An 11,794-nucleotide genomic window follows, 5' to 3' on the forward strand; every position below is an offset into this window, starting at 1 on the left:
TATGGTTCATTCTGGACAAAGGTGATCACTGAAGTCAGAGGTGGTATGGTCATTGAGATACTGAATATAAAAGGAGAGGACTAGAAGGAAGGAAAAGCTGAAAGGGTAAAGACAATAAAAAAAGTAGAGTGGGTGGAGTATCATGCATTATGGAAGCCAAGGGAGAAAAGAATTTCAGGGATTAGTCAAGGGAAAGAGGGAAGAGAGTTAACCTACTATTCATTTATTCAATGATTTTTTAAAAAATAAATTTATTTATTTATTTACTTATGGCTGAGTTGGGTCTTTGTTGCTATGCGCAGGCTTTCTCTAGTTGCGGTGAGCAGGGGCTACTCTCTGTTGCGGTGCGCAGGCTTCTCATTGCGGTGGCTTCTCTTGTTGCGGAGCATGGGCTCTAGGCATGCGGGCTTCAGTAGTTGTGGCTTGTGGGCTCTAGAGCTCAGGCTCAGTAGTTGTGGCGCACGGGCTTAGTTGCTCCGCAGCATGTGGGATCTTCATGGACCAGGACTCGAACCCATGTCCCCTGCACTGGCAGGCGGATTCTTAACCACTGTGCCACCAGGAAAGCCCCTATTCAATGATTTTTAATTGAGCACCCACTATGGTCCAGGTACTGTTCCAACACTGTACAGAACAAAGACCCCCATCCCCACAGAGCTTACACTCTTGGGAGGCTTACACTGTAGAGGTGTGTGGCTTTATATACATTGGGGTGGGGGTTTTTTTGGGGGGGGGTTGTTTTTTGTTGTTGTTGTTTGTTTTTGCCATGCCGCGTGGCTTGCGGATCTTAGCTCCCCAGCCCAGGCCACGGCAGTGGAAGTGCCGAGTGCTAACCACTGGACCACCAGGGAATTCCCGGGGTGGGTTTTTTAAAATGTGTACAGTAACACTTTGGAATCAGTGGTATTTCTGCTTTACATTTGCAGAAATGATAGTTGGGGGAGATTAAGAAGCTAATTCTAAGAATTCTAATTTGGTTCTGCTTGCTTCCAAAGCCCTGTTGTGTTCAGAACTCTAAGCTGCCTCCGAGCTGTAATCGCCACTTTTCTGCTTTAGATACTAATTATATGCTGATGGTTCCAAAATCTGTGTGTCCATTCTAGATTTTCCTCCTGGGTTCCTGACCCACTGATTCATTGGCTTCTCAGAAGTTTTCTCCTGGATGCCACACAGGTACGTCAAATATAACGTGTCTGAAGTGGAATTCACCACCTCCTCCCCCTCACCGCCACTCTTTCGGTCCCACTACCCAGCTTAGGCAGTTGTCCGAGCTAGAAACTTGGGTGTCATCCTTAATGCCTTCTGTTTTCCCTCACACCTTCCATTCAGGACAGCACCGATTCTCCCTGTTTTTGCTTCTTTAATATACTTTAAAATGTCTCCAGTCCCAGTAACTCACTGTCAGTGATGAGGCCCTCACTGTCTCCATCATAGATTCTGCTGTAGTTTCCTAAGCAATATCCCAGCTTTCAGCCTTGCACCCTTTAGTCTGTTCTCCATAAAGCTGTCAGAGCAGTCTTTTAAAAAAATAAATCTAATTATGTCATTCTCCTGCTTTAACCCCTTCCGGGGTTCCCCACTGCCTTCAGGAGAAAGTCCAAGCTTCTTAGCATGGGATACATGGCCCTCCGTGGTTTGACCGCCACTTCCCCAGCTTCATCGTTTACTGTCTGTATTCTGGGCTTCAGTCATATGGTGCATCCATGAACACATCGTAGCTTCTCTCACCTCCTGGCCTTTGTACATGCTTCAGCCTCAATCTGAAAAGCTCTTCCTTCTTCTTTTAGTCTAGTTATCTCAAATTGTCTTTCAGGCCTCACCTTAGAAGCTGCTTCCTTCAGGAAGTTTCCTTACCCATCCCACCCCCCTCAGGTTGTGCTCTTCTCATGAGGTCCCACGGCACCCACACTTACCCTTATTGTGTATTTAACACATTTAATCGACACCACACACTAGTCAAGGGCAGGGGCTCTGTCCTCATTATTGTATTCTAACCACCTAGCGTGGTGCTTGGCCCATCATAGGGGCTCAGTTAAAGAGCAATAAATACTAGAGAATGGAAGAGACAAAATACAGTAAAGATGAGGAGTCATTGAAAAGAGAGAGGAACGTGAGGTGATTTTTACCACATGGTCTCACATATTTTTAAAGCGAGGGGCAAGATTATCTACTGAGACCAAGGGAATGCAGGAAGTAGTAGAGATTTTAAAAGGAAAGGGAAGCTATGGAGTATCTGCTGCCAACTCCTTATTGGGTAGTTGCAGAACAGGAACTTCTGTTTCAGGAATTCAAGATGTTGCAGGATGTGGCTGTGAATGAATCGCAAAAGAATGCTGGGCCTCAGGTCCACACTCAGTGGAATCCCTGCATGGCAGAGATACTAGAGGAAGAGACAGAGCTGGTCTCACCGAGCAGGGGCTCTGTCCTCTAACTTAGACTCTATACACCCCGAATTCTCTGAGTTTCGGTTGAAAAGCAAAAAACAAGAAAAGGTTTTAAAGAGCTCAGTGGAATTGGAGGATTAAGGATTCCCAATGGCTTTGACTCTTGGAGACAAGATAAGATGCTTCTGCTCTTTGTTGAAGGGCGTCTAGCCTAATCTGTGGAGTTGACAACTCCTTGCCTCTCCCTGAGCTTGGTTCCTGTTAGAAACCAAGAGATGACGAAAAACTCAACTCATCTTCAGATCTTTGGACCTACTCTCCCACCCTCCAAACCTACTCTTCCTTCTCTGACCCCTGTCTTCATAAACAGCACCGTATCCCACCCATTGCCTAAGCCAGAAAACTGAAAGTCATTCTTGACTCCTTCCTTCCCCCACCTGCAGTTACCATGTTTCATTGATTCAGGTTCTCCCATACCGGACAGTGCTCACCTTATTCCAGCACTGGCCACACTATCTTCTTGTCCATTTACACATGTATCTCCCTTCATTGAACTGTAAGTTCTTTGAGGGCAGGGATGTTCACCTTTGTATTGCCAGTACCTAGTACAGTGTCTGGAATATGGTGGGTGCTTAGTTAATGTAAGTTAGGTGAACACATCAGTGAATGATATGAAATAACAATGCCCTTTTCCCAGAAGCTCTGAGTTCAGCTGGATTGGATTGTAGAGGAGGACTCATCTCTGATCAAGCCTATGTTTCAGATACTGTACCCTTCTCCAGACATCCTCTGAGGCAAAGAGTTCCTTAAATTACTCCCTATTCCTTTCACCTATGGAATTGGATGAAAATGTTGAGCAGAGAATGCCATTCATCTCTGCAGGGAATGCTGTGTAGGACTAAGGACTGGGTGCTTTGCCATACCTATGCCTGTGGTAAAGGTTGACCCTAATGATTCTTACAGAGAGGACTCCTTTTAGCACTATTTCTAAACAAATTTTTGTTTCCTCTTTCTTAGCCCCCTTCCTATTCTTCTTGTATCATCTTCACTTTGTTCTAGAACTAAAATGAAATGATAATATGTATCTGTATCAGTCAGGATCCAGTCAGGAGACAAAAACTATACCAATAGTTTAAACAAGGGACATTTAATATAAAGAATATTTAACCGGTAAAGGTAGCTAACTACTAAAAGGATCTAAAGAAAACACTAAGGAGTGTAGAAATAGATAACGCAGGACGCCATCTTACCTCTAGGACTAAGGAGGAGTAAATAAGGAAGGAACCACAAATTTAGAAGAGGGCTCCCCCCCACCCCAAAGCAGGGATTCAGACTTTTTTGGATGGGTTGTGGTTGCCAAAGAAACACAGCCTGCTGGTGTAAAGAAATTTGTCAGAGGGCATGTCTGTCGGCACGGCCTGCCAAATGACAGAGAAATTCACTGAAGGGTGCAGGCAGGCTAGAGGTAATCCGTAGGAAAGGCCTGCTGGGTAGTGGAAAAACTCACTGGAGGGTTGGGTAGGCCAGAGCTGGTTGGTCTACCCCATCAAGCCTCCCTTATGTTGATTTGGGGGCCTCACCAAAAGACAAAACAGCTCAAAAGTACCAAGAGAAACCCCTTTCTCTTTGTGTGGCTTACAGTGTTCCTCCAGCACCCTCTATTGACAAAGCCAGCCAACAAAAGGGAACTGTGTCCAGGGTCCAGCTCCAGTATCACAAGTAGGGCAAAGAGGACAATAAGGGCATGTATACTGTGATCCCATTTTTGTATCAAAAAAATGTATGCCCAGAAATAAGACTGGGAGAATATATAACAAAATACTGGGTATCTTTAGTTTCTTCTCTGTGCTCTTCTCTACTCTTGGTTTTTCCTATAATGAGCATGTAGTATTTTTATGATCAAAAATAGAAAAAGTGGGAACTCCCCTGGCAGTCCAGTGGTTGACTCTGCACTTCCAATGCAGGGGGCGCGGGTTGCAGGGGGCACAGGTTTGATCCCTGGTCGGGGAATTAGGATCCTGCATGCCACGAGGCGCAGCCAAAAAAAAAAAAGTGTTTCTCTGTAATTTTATTTTATTTTTGGCTGCGCTATGTGTGACATGTGGGATCTTAGTTCCCCGACCAGGGATCAAACCTGCACCCACCGCAGTGGAAGCGCAGAGTCTTAACCACGGGACCAGCAGGGAAGTCTGTTTCTCTGTAATTTTATTTTATTTTTGGCTGCGCTATGTGTGACATGTGGGATCTTAGTTCCCCGACCAGGGATCAAACCTGCACCCACCGCAGTGGAAGCGCAGAGTCTTAACCACTGCTCAGAGTCTTAACCACGGGACCAGCAGGGAAGTCTGTTTCTCTGTAATTTTGAAATATTATTCCTTTAAAATTATGGGGGAAAACTGATCATGAAACATATTAAGGTTTGGATCTTCTTTTAAAATTATGTATTTCTACTTGAGATGCTATCTCTTGATCCCTGTCATGACAGACAGGCAAATTAGCACAATTTATACTTAACTCCCACTACCTCTCCTCCTCTATTCTACAAAAATAATTTCCAATTGTTTAATGTCCGTTCCATATTTAAATTTATTCAACACTCCTCATCCATTGTTTTACAATGTTCTCTGAGGTCCTGAGTGTTTATTTTCACTCATTTCTTCACTGGCTATATCTCATTGCCCAGCAGTTCTTTTCAAAAAGGGCTCCCTGTCATACTCCCTGAGTTTTTACCTACTTGAGAACATTTGCCTGTTTAAATATGAGGGAACAGTTTGCCAGGTAAAAAATGATCAAGTCACACTTTGTGTCTCTTCAGAACTTTACAGGCATTACTATACTCTGGCATGAGTGTAACATGGAGGAGTATAAACTCAGCCTGAAATTCCCTCTTGCCCCTCACTTGCTCATCTGCCTCAGATCTTCATATGTTCATTTATTCCTGAAATTTAGTTACTTCACCAGCCTATGCCTTGGTGTGGACTGTTCTATATCAACTTTCTATGGACTACACTGTATCCTTCCAATAGATTCAAGTCTTTATTTCAGCCACATTTCCTTCTGTTATGTTTGAATGGGTTTTTTTTCCTTCTGTTTGTTCTTTTCTCTTCTTTAGGAACACATAATTATGTATATATTTGAATATCTTTCTGTAGCAACTTGTTTTCTCTATAATCATATTAATATCCACTGCATTCTGTGTCATCTCCCCAGGCCTCATCTTGTCCCTGTAGTGATTATTTTTCTTTTTTCTTTGATGAGTTTCATCTACGTAATGCATTTAGTTTTCCCTTCCACTTCTTTCCTTCAGCTCTGCCAGATTACTTCTCACTTTTTTTTTTTCTCACTTCTTTTTATTCTTTTATAATCTACACTCTATTTTGAGCTCTTATATGTCTTCTTTGAGTTTTCATTTAAACAGTGGTTTTGTCTATAATTTCTTTGAGATAGTGGAGAGCTCTGCTGGATGCGTCCTATTAATTCCTTTGCTGTTCCTCTTGGGTGTATGCTCCTAATCCCTCTGTTACTCATGTTGCTTTCTTTCCTAAAGCAACAACCCCCTGTTTTCAAGCACACATCCCACAAAGTTACCTGAATGATTACTACTCAACAGTGCATGAAGCAGGTTCTCTATGAAAGAGGGAAGAGGCAGAGGGAATTGAGCAAGGGCACCTCAAAGCCTTCATACAGATCTGCTGCCACAAACACCTTCTTATCAAATCTACAGGCATTATCTCCCTTCAGCTTTTGGTTTCCAGGAGATCAACATGGCACAGAAAAAGCCCTGTAGATCACTGGACTTTCGTAGCACAGTCTGACAGTCACACTCATCTCCTTTCTTCATCTTGCTCCATGGCTGCCAGTGTTCCTCAGCCAGGTACCAGGTGGAAGACAACCTAAATGATCTGCCGGCACCGTTTCTTCTTTAGCATCTTCCCCTGCCACTCTGATATGTCAGACTAGATCTCTATGGGACAGTCCCTGCTTCTGTCACCTGCCTCCCCGCCATGGCTCTAGATCTCTTCACTCTAATTAGAAGATCACTGACCATGCCTTTCAGGATATGAGACTTTGGGAGACATCTGTATATGACCCTTTTTTTGAAGATGGAGTTTACCTCATTTGTCATTCTTTTAACTGTTTTCAGTGGGTTTTGAGAAATGCCTTTTCCATCTTTTAAACTGTTTCTAAATTTTGAACACTATATATCAAACAAACCCCCCAAAAAATCACTTTAAGGGAAAATTATGACAAAGCCAATTCTTTCCAGTATTTTATTTGAATGTTAAATAAATAAAATCCAGCCTAGATATGGAGGTTTGTGGTAGGGACACATTACTTAATGATAATTCTTGGGCATAAAGGGTAATGATTAATGATAATAGTAGTAATAGTAACAGCAGCTGACACTTACATAGTGCTTTCTATATGCCAAGCATGGTTCTAAATGTTTTACATATATTTAATTCTCATAACAACTCTATGAGGTAAATACTATTATTATCTCCATTTTAGAGATGAGGAAACAGGCACAGAGAGTTGCAGCAACTTGCCTAACATCACACAGTCAGTAAGTGATGGAGATAGGATTCAAACCCAGGCATTTTGTCCGACAGTCAGTTAAGAATCCACACTCTTAATCTCTATGCTGTGTTTCCTCTTATTCATTGCAAAAAGATTACTGACTAGAGCATTCCAATCCCCCGGGCCAAGGTGAAATGGCTCTCTCAAGGAGCTCAGAAATGTGTTTTTGTGACTGGGCAAGGTCAGGGATTTGATGATATGAACACTCAAAAGCAATAAACTCATCTGTCTTCCAGTTGCAGGAGGATACAAAATTGCCATACAAAGGAGGCAGTTCCACCAGAATACCAGAAAGAAAAATGCCAGGTCTGAGAAAGGGAGAATTGATTTCTATTAAAATGGCAGCCAAGCATTTTTATTCTGAGGCATAGTTTCATATTTGTTTAACTGTCATGATATATTGGGAGGAATGGTTAGTGGATCAGTTATTAATTTATCATATCTCAACTCCAAATCTACCCTTCTTTGCTTTGCTTAAGTTACTGGATCTGGACGATTTCTCCTTTGCCAGCTGGTACAACATTTAGATTTTGTCAATAGAGGATGCTGGAGGGAAATACAAGGCCATAGGAAAAGGAAGGAACTTCTTTTCCTGGTGCTGGTGTGCTATTTTATCTTATTTATTGGTGTGGCTGCCAGCAGACCAACTTGTGGGAGGCCTGGTGGCAATCACTCTAGTGAGTTGCTTCCTGTGAGCCCATTCTGGCCTGGCCTCAGGGCAGCAGGTTCCTACCCCCATCAAACAGGCCACTTCCAGCTCCAGACTGCCCACCTCCAGTGAATTCTTCCACCACCCTACAGGCCACCCACACACACCAGCTCCAGCCTGCACCCTGGCAAGTTTCTTCTCCACCAATAGGGTGTGTGTTCCTGTGGTAGCCACAATCCCTCTGAAAAACGTCTGAATCTCAGCTCCAGAAGGGAAGAGTCTTCTTCCAAGTTCCTTGTTCCTCCCTCTGAGACTTCCCAGTGTAGGAAAGAGGTGAAAATTTGTATTTTAGGAATCATAGAATGTTCTACTTATTATTTCAGATTCTGAGACCAAAAATAAGATGAAAGATTGGAAGACAAAGATGGAAATTTCTGAAGAAAAAGATTCAGCAAGGGCTGTATCAGAAAGACTCCAAAGACAGATCTCCCAAGAATGTGGGTTAGTTGAAACTGGTGATCCTCAGGACAGGTTATTGAGGTATTGGGTAAGCCCCTTAGAGGATGCAGTGGGATATCCCCCTTCCCAAGAGAGAGGTATCAGGGAAGTGAATCTGATCCCCAAGAAAGCCATTGCAGGAGAGAGAGTCCATGGATGTAAGGAAAGAGAAAAAATACTTTCTGCAGGAGAAAGACCCCACAGATATGAAGTCTGTGGCCAGAGCTTCAAACAGAAGTCAGAAGTAACTGAACATCAGAAAACTGGTAATATAAAGAAAACCTATGAATGTAAGGAATGTGGAAAAAATTTCAGTCGGAGCTCAAACCTGATCGTACATCAGAGAATTCATACAGGAAAGAAACCATATGTATGTAGTGAATGTGGAAAAGACTTTAATCAAAGTTCAAATCTTATTATACATCAGAGAATTCATACAGGAAAGAAACCTTATATATGTCATGAATGTGGAAAAGACTTCAATCAGAGCTCTAATCTGGCCCGACATAAGAGAATACATAATGACGAGAATCCCTATGAATGTAAAGACTGTGGAAAGGCCTTCAAGGGAAGCTCGAAACTTGTCCTGCACCAGAGAATTCACAGTGGAGGGAAGCCATATGTATGTGATGAGTGTGGGAAGGCCTTCAATCAAAGTTCAGATCTTATTATCCATCACAGAATTCACACTGGGGAGAAACCCTATGAATGTTATGAATGTGGACAAACCTTCAGTCAGAGTTCACACCTTGTCACACATCAGAGAATTCATACTGGAGAGAAACCCTTCAAGTGCAACACCTGTGAAAAGGCCTTCAGGCAGCGTTCACGCCTCACAGAACACCAGAGACTCCACAGTGGGGAGAGACCCCATGAATGTCACAAATGTGGGAAATCCTTCAGTGGGCGCACAGCCTTTCTTAAACATCAGAGACTACATACTATAAAGGAACTTGAATGTGAAAAAGCCTGCAATTCTGACTTAGCTCTTATCCAACAACAGAGAATTCACAGGGAAGAAAAACCATATGAATGTACTGAGTGTGGAAAAACCTTCCGAGGAAGTTCAGATCTAATTCGGCATTGGATAACTCACACTGGAGAGAAACCCTATGAATGTAATGAATGTGGGAAAGCCTTTAGCCAGAGGTCACACCTTGTTACACATCAGAAAATTCACACTGGAGAGAAACCCTATCAGTGCAATGAATGTGGGAAAGCCTTCCGGCAGCGTTCACTCCTTGTCCAGCATCAGAGAATCCACAGTGGTGAGAAACCCTATGAATGTAAGGAATGCGGAAAAGCCTTCATCTGGCGCACGGCTTTTCTCAAACATCAGAGACTTCATACTGGAGAGAAACTTGTGGAAGTTGAGAAAACATTTAGCAAGGAAGAGTTGCTTAGAGAAGAGCGGAGAATTCGCCAAGAAGTGAAAGCTTATCAGTGCAATCAGTGTGGTAGAACTTTCCGAGGCAGCTCAGACCTCATCCGACATCAGGTAACTCATTCAGGAGAGAAACCCTATGAATGTAAAGAATGTGGGAAAACTCTCAGTCAGAGCTCAGACCTTATGAGACATCACAGAATTCATAGTGGAGAAAAACCTTATATGTGCAATAAATGTGGGAAATCTTTCAGGGGCAGCTCAGATCTCATTAAACACCACCGTGTTCATACTAGAGAGAAACCCTATGAATGCCCTGAATGTGGGAAGGCCTTCAGTCAGAACTCACACCTTGTTAGTCACCAGAGAATTCACACTGGAGAGAAACCCTTTGAATGTAGCAACTGTGGGAAGGCCTTCAGTGGGCGCACAGCTTTTCTTAAACATCAGAAACTTCATACTGGAAAGGAGCTTGGGGAACACAAGAGAGTCCACAAACAGGACTTATTCTAATAGGTAACAGAGACCTAATGAACATAGGAAAAGCCTGATGGAGACCACATCATATTGCACAATAGAAGGTTTTTATTGCTGAAAACTCTTTGAAGGTAGGAAAACATTAGAAGAGCCTACTGGATGGAAAACATATAAGTGTAATGTGGGAAAGCTCTTGGACATAATCGCCTTTTTTCTGCCTCAGAGTTGACACTGGAGTATGGTCCCCAGGATAAAATTAATTAAGAATGTTTTACGGGACTTCCATTGTTAATAAAATCATTAGAAATCACTTTGTCACCAACCCCCAAACTAAATTCTTCATGGAAGGAGCCATTTCAATCTCGACTACCTAGTCCAGTGACAAGTATAAATCTGTTTTAGGTACTTTAGAGTGATTAAATCTTTGTCTGGGATGAGTTCTTCCCGTTAGATATATATTTTATACATATTCCCCTTTTATCTCCTTATAAAAATATGCTTATGCATATGTGATAATACTAATTAGAATGATCCATTAATTCAGGGGTCCCCAACCTCCAGGCCATGGACGGGTACTGGGCCGAGGCCTGTAAGGAACCAGACCGCACAGCAGGAGGTGAGCATCAGGCGAGGGATCGAAGCTTCATCTGCTGCTCCCCATCACTCGCATTACCTCCTGAACCATCCTCCTCACCCTCCACCCCTGATCCATGGATAAACTGTTTTCCACGAAACCAGTCCCTGGTGCCAAGAAGGTTGGGGACCACCGCATTAATTTAGAGGAAACAAAAAAATAATAGAAATGACTTGAAAACAGGAGAGCTGAAGGCCAGGACACAAGAACCAAGTGAGGTATTCCCCAGAAAAGAATGGTGATGATTAGGAGTATCAGGAAATGAAAGAGCAAAGAAAGGACAGTGGGTGTTGGGAATAGGATTAGACTGAGCACCAGGGAAGAGCATTTAGGTGACCTGAGTTGCTGGGAATTAGAAGAAAGCAACAACTGTGAAAGGTCAGGTGATTACAGGAGAGTAGTTTTATCTTGAACCAGGGCTTTGTAATTATTTGAGAACTGGAGAGTCTAAGTAGAACTCTGAAAGAGATCAGTGGGGGTTGCCTTCAAGATGGCAGAGAAGTAAGACGTGGAGATCACCTTCCTCCCCACAAATACATCAAAACTACATCTACACGTGGAACAACTCCTACAGAACATCTACTGAACGCTGGCAGAAGGCCTCAGACTTCCCAAAAGACGCCCTCAGGTGACCTGCACACAGAGGTGGGGCCAAATCCAAAGCTGAACCCCAGGAGTTGTGCGAACCAAGAAGAGAAAGGGAAATCCCTCCCAGCAGCCTCAGGAGCAGCAGATTAAATCTCCACAATCAAATTGATGTACCCTACATCTCTGGAATATCTGAATAGACAACAAATCATCCCAAAATTGAGGTGGTAGACTTTGGGAGCAACTGTACACTTGGGGTTTGCTTTCTGCATCCAATTTGTTTCTGGTTTTATGTTAATCTTAGTTTAGTATTTAGAGCTTATTATCATTGGTACATTTGTTTATTGATTTGGTTGCCCTCTTCCTTTTTTTATTTTATATATATATTTTTTTTTCCTTTTTCTCTTTCTGTGAGTGTGTATATGTATGCATCTTTGTGTGATTTTGTCTGTATAGCTTTGCTTTTGCCATTTGTCCTAGGGTCCTAGAGTTCTGACTGTCTGGGTTTTCTTATTTGTTTTGTTTTGTTTCTTTTGTATAGTTTTTAGCACTTTTATCATTGGTGGATTTGTTTTTTGGTTTGGTTGTTCTCTTCTTTC

General features: G+C 42.7%; 1 protein-coding gene across 1 annotated transcript; it reads left to right on the forward strand.

The window, feature by feature from the left end:
* The first annotated feature begins 601 nt into the window (after nt 1-601).
* ZNF594 (zinc finger protein 594) lies at nt 602-10,063 on the forward strand. The gene is made up of 4 exons (XM_024736184.1): nt 602-610; nt 8,336-9,014; nt 9,081-9,426; nt 9,589-10,063. The coding sequence occupies exons 1-4, from the start codon at nt 602-604 to the stop codon at nt 10,007-10,009; spliced, it is 1,455 nt and encodes a 484-aa protein (XP_024591952.1). The 3' UTR covers nt 10,010-10,063.
* The last annotated feature ends 1,731 nt before the right edge of the window (nt 10,064-11,794 follow it).

Source organism: Neophocaena asiaeorientalis, unplaced genomic scaffold, assembly GCF_003031525.2.
Source record: "Neophocaena asiaeorientalis asiaeorientalis breed wild unplaced genomic scaffold, Neophocaena_asiaeorientalis_V1.1 scaffold129, whole genome shotgun sequence".
NCBI classification, from domain to species: Eukaryota; Metazoa; Chordata; class Mammalia; order Artiodactyla; family Phocoenidae; genus Neophocaena; species Neophocaena asiaeorientalis.